The sequence below is a fragment of the Homalodisca vitripennis genome, unplaced genomic scaffold (assembly GCF_021130785.1).
Source record: "Homalodisca vitripennis isolate AUS2020 unplaced genomic scaffold, UT_GWSS_2.1 ScUCBcl_5941;HRSCAF=12919, whole genome shotgun sequence".
Taxonomy (NCBI): Eukaryota; Metazoa; Arthropoda; class Insecta; order Hemiptera; family Cicadellidae; genus Homalodisca; species Homalodisca vitripennis.
In genome coordinates, this window is record NW_025782097.1 from 8,457 (window position 1) to 27,197 (window position 18,741).

The window sequence follows — 18,741 nt, forward strand, 5'->3', positions numbered from 1 at the left end:
ATAACAAAACTTTATTTAATTTCATACAAAACTAAACAAAAATCCACTTAATCTAGAAATTATAATCCATGATAAACTGGAACTGCTGCATAAAACAAAATGTTTAGACCTATCAATCGACCAAAGTCTTAGTTGGGGCTTTCATATTGAATGTATCACTAAGAAATTCAATTTAGGAATATTTGAACTAAAACGATTAACATATCTCTGCAATTGTTCTGTTTCAATAACATGTTTCTACGCACATGCCCAATCTCATATTTTGTATAGTACCTGTGTGTATGGGGGCACTGCCAACGAAAGTCTTGAAAAATTTGCAAAAAAGCACTTAGAACAATATTAAAATTAAATTACAATTAGTCAGTTAAACATCACTTTTGTGAATGGAAATTTTTTACTGTGTACAGACTGTATATGTTTGAATGTGTCATGTCAGAAACTACAAGTATTATTTAAAAAGTCATTCTGATTGCCACCATCACTACAAACAAAACACCATTTTACCCCAACATAGATTAGAGTATTTCAAAAATAGTAAGTTACTTCATAATCTGGAATAAGATTTTGGAAATATATTCCTAAGAAGATCAAGGATGTTGAGGACAACAATAAATTAAAAAACCAACTATAGGACTTATCAGAGAAGCCCTTGCATGAATATTATTGAATAGGGAAAAACTTGTTGAATTTTATTCTATAGACTAAGTTTTTTGTTAATATATTATAATTGAATATTTAGCTCCTTGTTTCTAACTTTTAATATAAACTGCTATGTACTCCTATTTTTATATAGGTACCTTTTAATATAGGTGCAAATATCTACCATTTCATAAAATGTTATGACACTATTGTAAAAATGAACTGGAAGAAATAAAGATGATTTGAGTTTACTATTAAAGTTTTATAAGAAGTAAATAAAACCACATTTTCATGTTTATTATGTATTTGAACTTTTACAGCACTAACAATATTCCTCATGGTAATATTTACAGAAAATATTACACACATGGCTTTATATTGAGCCTAGTATGATAAAATATTTTTATCTTAGACTGTGACTGTGTACTATCTAATACGATAATATACATAAAAACAGTAAAAAAAGTAATAAAAATATTTACTTAAAGCTAAATCTTTGTTGAAAGTACATAATGATATTAAAGTACACACTAGTTTAAGTATTTTCCTGAAATTACATTGTAAGCTAACAGGTAGTCAGATATAGTTGTAATGTTATTGGTAATGTAAATATGAGTACATGGTTCCATATAACTTTTGGCACTCTCTAGCAGTGATTTGGATCCTGGATCAGCTGCCTATAGAAACTGTAGACTACCCAAATGAAGTATGAAGTCAACGCTGAAACATAATTACAAAAGTGAACATTCAAAATCATTAAACTGAAAAAGAACAACAAGAATACTAACTGACATTAGAAGTTTTTAAACTGGAAAACATATAATCGATAGTCCTGATCAATTGTTTCCTTCACCTGTATCAATAGTTTTATTTTGAGTGAATGAATTTAAAATCATGCCAATTAAAAAAAAATAAAACAAATTGGCAAATACAGAGTTTTTATCAGTACCAATAAAAATTGTGATGTAAAAGCTGCACATTAATGACATTAGATAATGTTATTTGAATTGTTTTAGATTTTATGGGATTTTAAAACTTCATGTTATTGGCATTTCAGGGTTGGCTATTTCAATACTTTATTAGAACAAATTTGAAAAAACTAAAGTATTTTGAAAATTGTATACAGTCTGCATTTAACTTGAAAACTGAGGAAACAAGATTATTGTTACAAGATAATTGTTAAGCAAAGAGGACTCTTAAACATTGTTAAAAAATATTAAGCTGATATTAAATTTGTTAGTGGGTTGAGAGTTCTGCCTCAATAACAGTGTGTTTTAGTAATCACTTGTTTTAAACTAAACAAAAATACTCTCATTTAAGCTTAATTAACATTGGGATTGGTGTAGAGCCATATAGTAAGCTGTATTTCAAATCCACAAAAGTTACATCTTAAGGAGCTTTCGGTTGATGCCAAATATGTATATAATATAGTAGTTTTAGACACCTAAAAAAAATTCTTTTAATAATATACATCCTAAAAAATCATTGCAATAATAACACATTCATAAACATATGTAGTCCGGTCCAATTTAGCCAAAAAATAGGGGTACACTTTGCATTAATTCCAGAAAAGCTGAAAATTTTGCATAGATGTTAGGACACCATTGTTATGAAATTGTGAAAAGTCCCCATCGATCCCATGTCTGCAAAATTTTCTATTCGAGGTCAAATTTCACAAAAAATGGGTTTTTTGAACTTTTCAGCGAAAACGGTTAGGTTTATGAAAAAATATGTCAAACAAAAAATTGTAGATCATCCATTTATCTACAAAAACGCCCCTTATACTTTTTTTTTCATAACACTAACCATTTTTGAGAAAAAAAACAATTACAAAATGTTCATACACACTGTATTGTCCATAATAAAGCACGACCAAGCTGCCTATGATACCATTGAGCGTGTAATATAAGTAAAAACTATAAGTCTGCGTGACTAATACATTCATATTGACTGATAATTTCGGAGAATATGATATTAAAAAAAACGGAGTACCTAATTTTATAAAGGGACCATGTGCCCTTTGAACATCTGCCTGCCATTCCATTGTTCGAGTGCCCGTTCCGTCTACCTGCTTTTCTGAGGTCGCACCTAAATCACCGTTAGTCTCTCTCAAATTTATTCGTAGTGAAAAAAAATGTAGTTATTTAAATATTCTCTGCTAAAGTTTTTGCTGTATTCACTTTTTGTTGAAAATATGTCACAATAGTGTTTTATTTGAACTAAACTTTTATCTTCAAGTGAATGTGTTATTGTTGATATCGCGGTATGAAGACGTTACTTAACGTTAGTATTCAAGGTGAGGAATCAATTTAATGATTACTTGAAGAATGTAAATTTCAGCGAGAAATCCATGTGCAAGTGTCACAAACATACAATAGAAGGAATACAATTTCAGCAGCAAAAAACAGCAACATGAAGAGGAATAAGCTAGTGCCTCTCAAAAAGTCCTCCTCGTACTAGAGCACATGTAAGTGAGTCATATTTTTCTTTTAAAAATTGTGTTGTTTATTTTGTGCCAACAAGTTGAGTGAGGAATACAAAAAGAAACAAGCACAGAAATCTTGTCGTAAAATTTGTAACGTTATAACTCATTCATTTAAAGACTCATAAAGTACCATAATGATTGCTTTGTATCATTTTTTTAAGCCGACCACAGAGGCTTCTAAGTCGGGCCGTCCTCAAGATGAAGACATTGTATCTCACCATGGGGGAAATGTTTTCATATATTGAAAGAGGTGATGACTGCCAGTTTACGTTAGAAGAAATTAGAAAATATATGTAAAAACGTAAGTGCTGATAATAGAAAAATTAAATTACGATTGAAGTTAAATGATGGTAATACAGTCATTATTACTCAGAAATTAAGGACAATTAACATTGTATGTTTTTCTTGTTTAATTATCATGATATTATCAATCAAGCTTGGAGTGAAAAAAACATAAAGGCAAAAAGAAGAGCAATTGAAGGTCCTATCAACTGCACCAGCAATTATTCGGGAAGATAATCCATCGGTTCAATCATATACAGTTTTTACATGCGATGTTATGACTGGGCTGTGATACATCAGTAATGTTTCGGAGGGGTAAAACAACAGTGTTTTAATTGTTTGAAAAAAGAAACTTTTATTACATGTGTAGCCTACAAGCTTTCAAAGATATCAATTCATTCACCAGAAACTCGCTTTCTTCTGTCTTTATATGGAGCTCCAAAATTTACTTCCATAGACAAATTTACGTTACTTATCTTTTGCAAAACAAACACGTAATAAAAACGTGTGCAATTAGCCATCCTTCCTCTAACCGCTGGCTTCCGCTCACCAACAGTTTTATCATGTATAATTACTAGGTTCAGGTGTGTGTGGCTTGGTAAGATCAAATAGACCCAGAACAATGGGGTTGGAAGCATATCCCGCACGCTTCTTCCACCTGAACCAGAAAAACCTCCTTAATTTCGTTTTTTTGGAACTGCAAAAAGAGGTGTAACTTAAGATGCAGCCGCAAAAAAAGTAATCTTATTTTGGTTCACTAGCGTGCACTACTTGTCAAGGCCAATCGTGTTCAAATGTTGAATCTCCCAGCAGAAGAAGGATTTTACATGAATGACGAAACAACTGATGTATTGCTGTTAGTACAATTTTATGTCTACTCAAGAAGATGAGGAAGAAGAAGAAAATAGAGAGAGAAAATAAGATGAAGTGGGAAGAAGAGGAAATACCTAATGACGATGAAGATGAATAAAATACATATGTTACAATGAAATATAACGGGACTTGTCACTCGAGCTGTACCTGATCGACAACGACCACACTGACAAGAGTGCAACGACTAAAAAGAAGAATAACCAAGCATTCATTAAATTTTACTGGAATAGACTGTGAAATAGGCCTACTGGGGAAACCACATTAAAAAAAAATCGCGCTAGGTACACTAACTCATAGGTGGCGTGGAAACGTGTTCATATGTGTATGACAATACAGTGTATGAAAATTTTGTAATTGTGTTTTTTCTCAAAAATGGTTAGTGTTATGAAAAAAAAGTATAAGGAGCGTTTTTGTAGATAATTAGATGATCTACAATTTTTGTTTGACATATTTTTTCATAAATCTAACTGTTTCGTTGAAAAGTTCAAAAAACCTATTTTTGTGAAATTTGACCTTGAATAAAAAAATTTTGCAGGACATGGGATCGATGGGGACTTTTCACAATTTCATACCAAATGGTGTCCCTAACATATATGCAAATTTTTCAGCTTTCTGGGAATTTTTTGCAAGGGTCAATGTCTAAATTGACCGGACTATATGTTATAAACCAGGTACTACAGCGTGTGAGAATATTCTTTTGAAGTGAACCATAACACTTCTCATCCAAATATAGCTAACAAAATAATTATATTTTAATTTCGAGACACTTCAATGTCATTATTATAGATAACAAGAGTTGTTGCTTCTGAGCTGTTTCCATGTGCTTTATTTTTGTTGAATTCTATTGTATATTTGGTCTTGCAGTCCATTCTCTATGCTAATGATGACTGTCTGTATTCTGGTAGTTTGTAATTCTATAATCTGTTCAAAAAACTCTTGTAGATAAATCCCAAAATATCACTTACATATAATGTTTGGACAGTATTGAGAATTGAAAAATCCTAATAGATACGTAATAAAATCACCTGACCAAAGTTTTTCAAAAATCATTTACTTCACATTACTTTATGTCTTTAATAATATTTGGTTTTATATGCGTTAAAAATAGGTTTTTTTTACCTCTTATCTAATCAGACTATTTATTGTATATAAAAAAAACTAAATAAAAATCAAGACAGTTTTTTTCTATATTTTAAAAAACATTTGGAATTAGATGAATATAGATAATTTGTGGTAGTATCTATTGTATTCATGGATTTTTTTGAACTGGTGCCTCGCAATGATGGCGGGGGAAACGATTCTATAAATTTCCTGTGAGACAGGGAGGGTTTCCACAACTCAAGAAGGCGTGGCAATCAATGTTAGCAAGGACCTCTAACAGGAACTATCCATTATATTGCCATAGATATATTGAAATCTATTCATTCAGAGAACAATTTTGCTACTAAGCACTGTGAATGGCTTGTTACTTCACAACGTTTACAAAGTTTATAACATTATGACTCATTAAACTGTCATTTTTCTAATGATATTAAGAAATCATTATCAGGTATTGAATCCCTTTTAAAGTAGTAGCTGGGTAGGATTATAAAACATATAAACTTGTTATTATTATGGCTGCTAACATTTTGACTTTTTTTTTAATGATAAAGCAATATGTCATTACAATTCAAGGAAAGAAAAACTAGCTAATTTAAACTCAATTCACGTATTTTAAAATATGTATTTCAAAAGTTAGTTTTTAAGTAGTGAGCTGTATTTCTGTTTTAAAAAAAATCTGTGATACTATTACATTGAGTTGAATTTTCCTATAGAAACACAATGTATACACTATGGAAAAGGTACAATGAGAGGATGACTTGATATACTCATCACATATTTCTGATGTTGATTGGACAAATCGGCTAGTGTCTGTGTTATTATAACGCAGGAGCAGGTTCGAACCAAGTTTGGGTATGGTATTTTCGCATACTAATAACAATAATAATTCCTAGCCTGCAGTAATTTGATATATATATTCAAAAAAACATGTATGGAACTATAATAACTTGAGAGGACGTTAAAACACAATTTATATCTGGAAATCTTTTATCAAAATTACTGCAGGCTAGGAATTATTATTGTTAGTATGCGAAAAATACCATACCCAAACTTGGTTCGAACCTGCTTATATATATAATTTTAAGCTTGGATAAACTGAATTTATAACTAAATTACACCTTAACATCAAGGAAGAATATTTAATTTGTATTTCTGTTAATTGTAGAAAACTTCAAATATTCATCATATTAATGTGTTCTAAGCCCATTAGCGTAAAATTTATCAATCAAGCAGTCAAAAATAATGAGAGTCATTATTACTCAGAAATTAAGACAATTAACATTGTATGTTTTCTTGTTAATTATCATGATATTATCAATCAAGCTTGGAGTGAAAAAAAACATAAAGGCAAAGAAGAGCAATTGAAGGTCCTATCAACTGCACCAGCAATTATTCGGGAAGATAATCAATCGGTTTCAATCATATACAGTTTTTACATGCGATGTTATGACTGGCTGTGATACATCAGTAATGTTTTCGGAGGGGTAAAACAACAGTGTTTTTAATTGTTTGAAAAAGAAACTTTTATTACATGTGTAGCCTACAAGCTTTCAAAGATATCAAATTCTTCACCAGAAACTCGCTTTCCTTCTGTCTTTATATGGAGCTCCAAAATTTACTTCCATAGACAAATTACGTTACTTATCTTTTGCAAAACAAACACGTAATAAAAACGTGTGCAATTAGCCATCCTTCCTCTAACCGCGGCTTCCGCTCACACAACAGTTTTTTATCATGTATATTACTAGGTTCAGGTGTGTGGCTTGGTAATCAAATAGACCCAGAACAATGGGGTTGGAAGCATATCCCGCACGCTTCTTCCACCTGAACCAGAAAACCTCCTTAATTCTGATTTTTTGGAACTGCAAAAAGAGGTGTAAACTTAAGATGCAGCGCAGCCGCAAAAAAGTAATCTTATTTTGTTCACTGCGTGCACTACTTGTCAAGGCCAATCGTGTTCAAATGTTGAATCTCCAGCAGAAGAAGGATTTTACATGAATGACGAAACAACTGATGTATTGCTGTTAGTACAATTTATGTCTACTCAAGAAGATGAGGAAGAAGAAGAAAATAGAGAGAGGAAAATAAGATGAAGGGGAAGAAGAGGAAATACCTAATGACGATGAAGATGAATAAAATACATATGTTACAATGAAATATAACGGGACTTGTCACTCGAGCTGTACCTGATCGACAACGACCACACTGACAAGAGTGCAACGACTAAAAAGAAGAATAACCAAGCATTCATTAAATTTTACTGGAATAGACTGTGAAATAGGCCTACTGGGGAAACCACATTAAAAAAAATCGCTGCTAGGTACACTAACTCATAGGTGGCGTGGAAACGTGTTCATATGTGTACGACAATACAGTGTATGAAAATTTTGTAATTGTTTTTTCTCAAAAAATGGTTAGTGTTATGAAAAAAAAGTATAAGGAGCGTTTTTGTAGATAAATTAGATGATCTACAATTTTTGTTTGACATATTTTTTTTCATAAATCTAACTGTTTCGTTGAAAAAGTTCAAAAAACCTATTTTTTTGTGAAATTTGACCTTGAATAACAAAAAATTTTGCAGACATGGGATCGATGGGGACTTTTCACAATTTCATACCAATGGTGTCCCTAACATATATGCAAAATTTTCAGCTTTCTGGGAATTTTTGCAAGGGTCAATGTCTAAATTGACCGGACTATATGTTATAAACCAGGTACTACAGCGTGTGAGAATATTCTTTTGAAGTGAACCATAACACTTCTCATCCAAATATAGCTAACAAAATAATTATATTTTAATTTCGAGACACTTCAATGTCATTATTATAGATAACAAGAGTTGTTGCTTCTGAGCTGTTTCCATGTGCTTTATTTTTGTTGAATTCTATTGTATATTTGGTCTTGCAGCCATTCTCTATGCTAATGATGACTGTCTGTATTCTGGTAGTTTGTAATTCTATAATCTGTTCAAAAACTCTTGTAGATAAATCCCAAAATATCACTTACATATAATGTTTGGACAGTATTGAGAATTGAAAAATCCTAATAGATACGTAATAAAATCACCTGACAAAGTTTTTCAAAATCATTTACTCACATTACTTTATGTCTTTAATAATATTTGTTTTATATGCGTTAAAAATAGGTTTTTTACCTCTTATCTAATCAGACTATTTATTGTATATAAAAAAAACTAAATAAAAATCAAGACAGTTTTTTCTAGATTTAAAAAACATTTGGAATTAGATGAATATAGATAATTTGTGGTAGTATCTATTGTATTCATGGATTTTTTTGAACTGGTGCCTCGCAATGATGGCGGAAACGATTCTATAATTTCCTGTGAGACAGGGAGGGTTCCACAACTCAAGAAGGCGTGGCAATCAATGTTAGCAAGGACCTCTAACAGGAACTATCCATTATATGCCATAGATATATTGAAATCTATTCATTCAGAGAACAATTTTGCTACTAAGCCACTGTGAATGGCTTGTTACTTCACAACGTTTACAAAGTTTATAACATTATGACTCATTAAACTGTCATTTTTCTAATGATATTAAGAAATCATTATCAGGTATTGAATCCCTTTTAAAGTAGTAGCTGGGTAGGATTATAAACATATAAACTTGTTATTATTATGGCTGCTAACATTTTGACTTTTTTAATGATAAAGCAATATGTCATACAATTCAAGGAAAGAAAACTAGCTAATTTAAACTCAATTCACGTATTTTAAAATATGTATTTCAAAAGTTAGTTTTTAAGTAGTGAGCTGTATTTCTGTTTTAAAAAAAATCTGTGATACTATTACATTGAGTTGAATTTTCTATAGAACACAATGTATACACTATGGAAAAGGTACAATGAGAGGATGACTTGATATACTCATCACATATTTCTGATGTTGATTGACAATCGGCTAGTGTCTGTGTATTATAACGCAGGAGCAGGTTCGAACCAAGTTTGGGTATGGTATTTTCGCATACTAACAATAATAATTCCTAGCCTGCAGTAATTTGATATATATATTCAAAAAAACATGTATGGAACTATAATAACTTGAGAGGACGTTAAAACACAATTTATATCTGGAAATCCTTTATCAAATTACTGCAGGCTAGGAATTATTATTGTTAGTATGCGAAAATACCATACCCAAACTTGGTTCGAACCTGCTTATATATATAATTTTAAGCTTGGATAAACTGAATTTATAACTAAATTACACCTTAACATCAAGGAAGAATATTTAATTTGTATTTCTGTTAATTGTAGAAAACTTCAAATATTCATCATATTAATGTGTTCTAAGCCCATTAGCGTAAAATTTATCAATCAAGCAGTCAAAAATAATGTACCGTACTTATTTGTAAATTCTATGCACTAAACATTATATTGATATTTTTTCCACAAGGAAAATATGGTAGACTATTTTCCTCTAAAAAATACTCTAGAAATAAAAAGTGAGTTTTCTTATACATAACTATGGCAAAGGAAATTTTTTCAGGTTTTTAAAAGGTAATAGTATATAATATTCATTCAAAGCCTGCTAGTAGTTTATAATATTCATTGAAATTATCAGCCTTTATTTAAACATGTACCAATAAATACAATGATTTTTCATATTTATATTCTCTACAGTTCCAGTTGCTGATATTGTATTGTTAATTTACAAAATTATAAAAAAATAGAAGTAAATAAACTAAAATCATCAGAATAATTATAGGCTTATTGTAATTTCAAGGTGGTATTGATGAATTTGAAACTGATGCCTGGATTTAAATGTGGGAAATCAGGACTTGCAACGGTACAACAACACGAGAGTGTCGTAGTCAAATGTTGTCATCGAATTTTAAGTGTGTTATATGTTTATGCAGATCTGCATTCTGCATACTCACTGAATTGAAGTTGTAAAAGATATTTAAATACTTACGAATGGAAAGGAGCTCAAAGGGATTGGAAAATTTGCTGAAGCTGACCAACATCCCAATCTTAAGAACGCAGTCAATTATCAACATTACAATTGAGAAATACACCCACAGTTTGACGTACTTGGGCTTCCTCTGAAAAATTAATACATTACAAAAATCTTCATTACAAGTGCAAATCTAAAGTAATATAATTTTGGTAGGCTACTTATGCATTACATCTATCACACTTACACACAAACTAACAAACAATTATCTAACTATAATTTTTTTTTAATATTACAATAAACCAAAATTATGTATATTATACTGTATGTGCTTTTGGATAGGGTGGTTGGCCCTTGAATAGGTGCAGTAGGTCCAGTCACTAGGTAGGGTTTTGTTCTTTTTACCACCTAGAAATCTTCTCTGGGGGGGGAGGTGGAGTAAACCGTTGAGTAGGGAGTATGGAAACACCCCCAGACCTGTAGGGGGGTTGGGAGCATACTCCCGAGAAATATTTGAAATATTAGGTCCTAAAAAAACTTTACCTAAAGTTGAAATTTTGAAGTTTTGGAAAACCAAGCCAAAAGAGAAAATATTGTGTTCATTCAGGCCTATAAAGCCCTTCCAGTGTTCTAGCTTCCTCTTCTTAGTTCTTGCTGTTACTTTGACATTTTTTATCACCTAATCAGATTTTTTATCAGAATTTTTTTCCCGCAATTGAACGCCTTTAGCCCACAGTTTGCACCAGCCTCACCAAGGAGTTCTTGCAACACCTTTACCCTACCTAAGTACTGGTACCAGAGCTTTAAATTACTAAACTAATTCTGTAAATCTCTGTAGATAGGCTTGATTTTACTGCCAATGGGAGTAAAGAGCACTATATACATAAAATATGGAGCATTAACTCAATATTTCAGAAGTTATATTATTATAAGAATAAAAAATTGAAAAATCAACCTTGTGCCTTATAACGCAGTAAAATTGAATTAAGTGGCTTAGTAAATTTAAATATAAATGTTTTGTATATCAAACTATTCATAAAATAATAAAAATCAAGGAACAAATATACAATGAAAAATCTATTTCTTATGACATCAGACTCACCTTAACTAAAACCTAATTTAATCCTACCTTTAACAAAATATTAAACTAAGTAGTTAAGTTTATATCACAAATCAATCCTAACGAAGCAAGACTGAAGAAATGGGAGTAAAGAGCACTATATACATAAAATATGGAGCATTAACTCAATATTTCAGAAGTTATATTAGTATAAGAATAAAAAATTGAAAAATCAACCTTGTGCCTTATAACGCAGTAAAATTGAATTAAGTGGCTTAGTAAATTTAAATATAAATGTTTTGTATATCAAACTATTCATAAAATAATGAAAATCAAGGAACAAATATACAATGAAAAATCTATTTCTTATGACATCAGACTCACCTTAAATAAAACCTAATTTAATCCTACCTTTAACAAAATATTAAACTAAGTAGTTAAGTTTATATCACAAATCAATCCTAACGAAACAAGACTGAAGAAAATTTAGATGACCGGATTATGTCTGAAACAGATTATTTTGTACTGGTATTGTTGAATAGGATGACTTTAAAGATTCATTTTTTCACACCCTTAAAGAGACCCAATATGATCGACATAGGTAACTTAATAGAATTCTATGAGTAGTTTTCAAATGAACTTGGGGAATGACTCTAAATGGTCGAGTTAGTGATTATTTTACTTTCGATCAGTAGTAAATTAATCCTTGACTCATGACTTACTAGACACGGCACTGGATTGTTGGTATGAGCACTACCATTACTGGTCAACCCTGTCTTATTCAGCATATTTTAAAATAAAAGAACTAAAAATACAACTAACCTCATAAGCTCCTTTCAGAAGAATAACAGTAAATACGAGAGAGATGGCGGCGTTTATAATGAGTATCCAGAAGATGACTTTAAGGACTGGAACAACAAACTTAGAATTACAAAAAAGCATTAAAGCAAAAATGTAAGTAATAAACATTAACAGGGAATTGTTAAAATAAATATAAATGGTTGTGTTATTTAAATGCTTTCTTTCCAGTTAGATGTGTGACACAGATTGTGTGTAAAAATACTGTTAAAAAAACCACGCAATTCTATTCAATTTTCTAATTGGGACATTCACAAATATTTAAAAGAGGATTGGCCGTAACAAAAATTGTTTTTATGATAAATCAACTCTCAAACAATGTTTCCTTAATCGTATGACATTTAAGAATAGCTAAACAAGACAGCATAAATATTACTTTGTAAAATTTAATAAGTTTTTTTTATTGTTACCCTTGGTTTTTGGTTTTTGGAGTATAGTTTTGGAAAGAATAGATCATTGAGGAATGTGTTATAGTGTTTCTCTGGTTTTCTTAAACCACTGTAAAAATGCCTTAATACAACAACAAGGAAGCCAGCCAATTCTTCATGTACCCATATATATATATATATATATGTATATATATATTGTATATATATATAAATATATATACAATCTTATACAAATATTTACAGGTTTGTTAAGGGGGGCTTTACACCAGTGTTTAAAAAGTATGTTCAATCTATTAAATGCGCAATTTGCAATAAAAGTCAGATATTAACTTTGTCTTTGATATTTGCATAATTTTATTTATCAAGCACTGTATTCTTAACATTCTTTAAACTTTAAATTAAACTAATGTTTCAGCGTCTTTGGCAAACATTAGCTGAAAGTATCAACAGCTGTTTAGTGTTAGTTAAATTTGAAGTATGTTTCATAAATATTATCATTAATTTTTCAAAATCAAAAATATTCCTGGAAACTTTTACAGTTTATCTTTTTATCAAAACCTTCCTTGGACTTCAATAAAAAAAAAGAATTAGCCAAATTGGTCCAGTTATTCTTGAGACTATCCCTTAGCAACACATTTAGCGATTCATTTTGATTTATAAAATTTTCAATGTGTATTAGAATTGGTATTATTGGTATTTTTAGGGAAGTAAATGCTATATGTGATAATTTTTATTGTTAATTATTATTAATTGTTTTTTATTACAAATTATTTTGCAAGAACATAGCCAGCAAGGGATCTGGACCCCCCAAATCTTCAATTTTTTTCAAACGATTATTATTATTAAAATAATTCAGTATTACTGACATATACTGCTGAAAGATAGTTCTCAACAAAGAAAGAAGTCAAAAACTTTTTAAGAAACAAAATGGGGCCTTACCCATACACCCCATCTGTACACTACAGGAAAATATCAGCTGTCTAGACCCCCCAAATGTTTTCTTGGCTAAGTTCTTGTAATTTTGTATTTGTATTTATTGACACAGGTTAAGTGTATGAAAGGACCTAATGGATAGAAAGAGCTTTACCAATAAAACAAACGGTTTGTATTCATCGTAAAAGAATTATCTAATACATTCTACACAAATTTATTCTAGACACATTTACTAACTTGGTATGAAAGGTTGAATTTTCTCGTTATCTTTTACATCAGGGTGGTCTAGCACCACGAAACCCCCCCATGCGACGAACATTGATGCAACAGCGCCAACCTGAAAGAAGAAACAATACACAAATTGGATTAATTCCATTGTAATTATTTCCAAAACTTGCAGAACATGGTTAACATGATGTCATATATCTTCAGGGAAGCTGTGTAGCCAGGATTTTTAAAAGGGGGAGATTACTAGGAGTTTGTTTTTCACCAAGAATGGAACAAAGCTAGCAAAAACCCATGGTTGCAAGTTATGGCAAGTATAAATTGACTGATAAGCAGCTGCTTGACTGCTGTATAGTATTTTTTATCAAACCTTCTCTTACTTAAATTACAATGTATGAGCTACCCATGGACTACATAGGACTAAAAGCCGTAGCATAGGTAAATACGACATGAAGCCAAGTAAATGAAGCGCAACAAGATGGTGGAAGCAGACAATGAGTCATCCTAAAGTTTGTATTTCTAAAGAAGATCCCTGAGGAGCCAGGTCCCGGCAACCTCTCTGGCAACCTCTCTCACACGCTAAACATCTCACTTCAAACATTTACCACATTAAAATAAACCCCTATATTACCTCGGAAATAATTATTTACTGTTTAGGTAGTATTCACCCATGTATTCGAGTAAAATATTGTGTTATTCTAGATTGTGATAACCAAAAATATAGAGAACACTCGGTTTTATGATTAAAATTTAGGCTTTCCTTATTCCAAAAGTAATCACAATAAAAATTATCATACTGAAAGTCCAATAGAAAATGCAAGATTACAAAATCATTAATCATCTTAAAAAAAACCGTTTTCGCAGACAAATTTTGTCTAACCATACAAAATCCTCGCTTACTACTTTTTGCTTGTCATTGTAAATATTATATCTAATATAAACTGTGACAATTTAAAGATTTTTAACCTTAACAACTAGATTACCAGCAGTAAAAGCTTTAAATAATCGATATATTTTATAAAAATGTACGATATCAGATTCACCTTAAAATCTTAAATTGACGATTACAGATTCACGAGAGAAAAGGTCACTAGTTTTTTTAATCCCTATTCAGTCTCTTCCAGGAGAGTTTTTTGCGCAGCAAGACTGATTTTTTCATGCAGTCTTATTCAGCGACCAAAGAAGAACTGGCAATCGGGGCGCGCGGCTGAAGCCGGTCATCACCAGAGTGGTGGGGATGGCAGTGGATAAGTCACCCACTACCGAGCGTCCGTGTGGCGGCAGGATGTGCTCGCTCTCGTTGTTTGCTTTTGCTTGCCACCGATTATAGAATTTGTATTATTGGAAATTGGATGTTTTTTTAAGAATGATCAACTAAAATATACTTCGCTGGAATTTGTGTACATTTTATTTCATTGTAAGTAAGGGATATAAACTAAATACCATACAGATACTGTAAAAACTATACTGTAACCTGTATAGAATGTTAGAAATCATTCATTGATATATACTTTAACACCAAATAAACAGTAACATTGTAAACTGTAACATCACATAAAAAGTAAACTAACTATTTAAGTTAGACATTTAAGTTATTCCGTATTGTAAAAGGTTTAATTTATAGGCTTTAATTACATATAATGTTTCATTTTATTATGTACTTGTTGGTTTTGAAACCCGCTACAACGATTAGTTGATTTAATCAAATTTAGATATATTCCCATAGTAAGTTGCTAATGTTTATGGATTTGAGTATAAAAAAGGTTGAGCATTTAAACATTAAACCTATTTGCAGCGTATGGAGGCGAGGCGGCGGGTACGTGTTTGCGCCGCATGAAATTTGTATCTGCTTTATACCTCGTTTCTCGACAAACTGTTCACTCCAAAAATTTATAAAAAATACTACGGTAAAATTTGGTTTATTATCTCAAACTTTCTCGCAGACGAAACTCGCCTGACCAATAAATAAAAAAAGTAGCAGCCGACTCATTATTTCATGTCCATCGCCAAAGCTCAATTTGGTTTTTAATTAATAATATTTATTTTATAACACTTGTAATAAACTTTTAAAATGTTTATCTACTACATCATCATTGCCATAGTATTGACTACAAAATTGTGAAATTTCAAGTTTTTATCCCCAACTCTAACTGTATAATCCAACGGTGTTAATGAAACGCGGCGAATTAAAATGTATACTCGCCGCGAGCTGGTGCCCGGGCGGACGGTCTGTCACCAGAGTGGGTGTGGGTTGGCTTCAACTGCGGTAATGTATTGGGTATAGGGATTTCCAGTCTATGTTCTTCTTTGGTCGCTGAGTCTAGTACACCTTGGCCGAGTCTACAGTTCTAAAATTCGTACTGACTTTTTTCTGATAGCTCACACGAAATTTCCAGTGATCCAAATTAGGATTATTATATAATTAGAATGTATGTTTTTGTTATTTATCAGATTAAGTAAGAGAACTTACCAAACATAACCATCCGATCAGCTTTGTCCCTAAGGACAATGAACAGCCGCAACAGCAAGATTTCAACTGTGGTAAGCCCATTGTTGCTGAAACACACCACAGTCAATAAATTTTTGGAGTAAAATAAAGCCAGACACAACAAAATTAATTTCTAGCGTTATTTTTTACCAGAATTACTCCTTTCTCACTCGAAACTCTCTTGATGGCAAAGGTGTTCTCAAAGCTTTATTTTTTATCGCTTCTAGGGTTTTTGTACATGGATACATATCTGGAAAGAATGCTCTAGATTTTCTGTTGCTCTGTGTTTCTGAAGCAAGCTTTAGGTCTAATCATTTATAAAACTATCTGTGCATTTTAAAATTTTATAACCAACTTAGAGCGTCTAGTCATTTTGCTTTCAAATATCAATTTAAATATTCTCAATTATACGTTGGTTTTTTTGTGAATATCTGACCATTTTTACTCAAATATTTAAAAAGATTGTAACCATTACTTGAGGTTTTCTGCAGAATGTCTATATGATTTTGCTAACTATTTCTAGAAGAATAGTTTTAAATATTAAACCATAAATAAATAATAAAATGAACATGTCTTTATTTACAAGAGTTTCTCAGTACATTTACTGTTCTTCAGAACAATTTAAGTCATTAGTAGCCTGGAACTAATACTAAATATGTACCAAGTAACAATTAAAAATTCTTAACTGAACTCTAGATCAAACAAATAACTAAAAATCTAGTTGCTCATTTAAAATTCTTATACTAAAAACCATATAAAAATCTTATAAATTATCGGCTCAACTATGTTCGTTGTCAAGAATTAAAAATTGCTTAAGTTTTTGTTTAAATGAACTACAACTGTATTCTTTGAGGCTAGTGGGGAGGTCATTGTACATCTTAGGGCCAAAGTTCGGAAACCTCCTCCTGACCTTACGAAAATCAGCTTATAGCTATGGCGGGTGTTACTTTACGAGACCTCCTCCCAGAATTACAATTGCTCGCTCAGATACTGCAGTTCCTTGTGAGATAGGACCTAGTGGATCATGCAGTAAGTAAGCAGCCTGCAAACGGATTCCATTAGAAGTAATTTAATAGCCTCTCGATAGGGGGGATAAGTGATCGAATCGGCTCAAATTAAAAAAGAAACGCAAAGCAGAGTTTTGAAGTTTATGAATAAATCCATATCACCCTGCGAGGATGCTTAAGCTTTCCGATTTCCAGCAGCAGATGTCTGAATCTGTACAGGTCACTGAGTCTGCCAAGAGCTCGCTGAATAATATGAGTGACATGATCAGAGAATGTACGGATTGACTTAATCACACAGTGCCAAAAAATCGACATCAAGAGCGATCTCCACACCCCTGTTCATCAATGCCCATACCAGATTATATGGAATGTCATGAAAGAAAAAGACAGTGCACTTGCCTACATTGAGCTTTAGACCATTTACTGATATTTTCAGGGTCAGAGCTAATATGGATGATGGCCTCCCAGACTGAACTAGGATCATAGGGCAAGTGCAACTGGGAATCATCAGAACACAGACGTGTCGCATAATGTTTAATACACGTAGGGAAGTTAGAAGTGTACAAATTGGATTGTACAGGACCAAGGTAACTTCCCTGAGGTACACCTCACCTTCTAAATAGAGAGGCAGATGTCTCATTCTCAACTTTCGTAACCTAGCGTCCTCCAAGATATGATTTCACCCACTCTAACAGCGTTTAATAACCAGAACCATAGAAGTGCATCTTAGCCAATAATATCTTATGACTTGGAGTTGAAAGCCTGCAAATAATTTAACATGATAACTGAACTTTATTTTTCGTTGTCTTTAGCAACAATGAGATCACAAAATAGATCCGTCAAGGCACGACAAGCATTGTGGTTGTATCTAAAAACAGATTTTGTTTTAGGCAGAATATTTTTTTTACTCATGTGTTTTATCTTACGATTGACCGTATTTTCCAGAGTTTTAGATATTGCAGGTAAAATAGAAATGTGTCTTAATTGGCTAACGCTGAGGGGTGGGCACCTTAGATAAGGGACAAACTATATACTTTCCTTCTACCTCTGAATAAAACCCCTTAAGTCAGAGATTCATTGATCAGATAAGTGGTACCTAAAACATAAGGATAAGGCTTTAATCGTAAGTATTCTTATTTCATAAGTTCCTGCTGCTCTTGGTTGTATTTCATTCATTAGTCAATAGTGACTGGATGGAAATTTGTAATAGCTGCCACATCATTTACCTTATTCACTTCAAAAAAAATAACTTTTTTAATTACCAGCAAGTTACTTGAGAGACAAGTCCAGAAATCCTTGGCGTTACTTGAAGATAATTGTTGTTCTGTAAAATAAGTTTTCTTTCCCTTCCATATTAATTGGCTCAGTTCATTGTATGCTGTTTTAAACAAATCCCAGTCTTCATTATCCCTGGTTTTCCAGTATTTTCTATGTCGTTTATTTTGAATCTTTATGTTTTTATTAATGTCACCATTTCTTCATT

The 18,741-nt window shown here is 31.7% G+C and overlaps 1 protein-coding gene across 1 annotated transcript; it reads right to left on the bottom strand.

Annotated features, from left to right (window-relative positions):
* Nucleotides 1-925: 925 nt before the first annotated feature.
* Nucleotides 926-16,387, bottom strand: LOC124373601. The gene is made up of 5 exons (XM_046831960.1): nucleotides 16,234-16,387; nucleotides 13,776-13,875; nucleotides 12,181-12,266; nucleotides 10,317-10,446; nucleotides 926-1,359 (listed from the first exon to the last, which is right to left on the bottom strand). Exons 1-5 carry the CDS (start codon nucleotides 16,312-16,314, stop codon nucleotides 1,286-1,288), a joined length of 471 nt encoding a protein of 156 aa, XP_046687916.1. The 5' UTR covers nucleotides 16,315-16,387; the 3' UTR covers nucleotides 926-1,285.
* Nucleotides 16,388-18,741: the final 2,354 nt, after the last annotated feature.

Coding starts and splice junctions, on each gene's coding strand:
- LOC124373601 (XM_046831960.1), bottom strand. CDS start 16,314: ATGGGCTTACCACAGTTGAAATCTTGCTGTTGCGGCTGTTCATTGTCC. Junction 10,447..12,180: donor TTCTGAAAGGAGCTTATGAG/GTTAGTTGTATT, acceptor TTAATTTTTCAG/AGGAAGCCCAAGTACGTCAA. Junction 1,360..10,316: donor CTTTGAGCTCCTTTCCATTC/GTAAGTATTTAA, acceptor ATTATGTTTCAG/CGTTGACTTCATACTTCATT.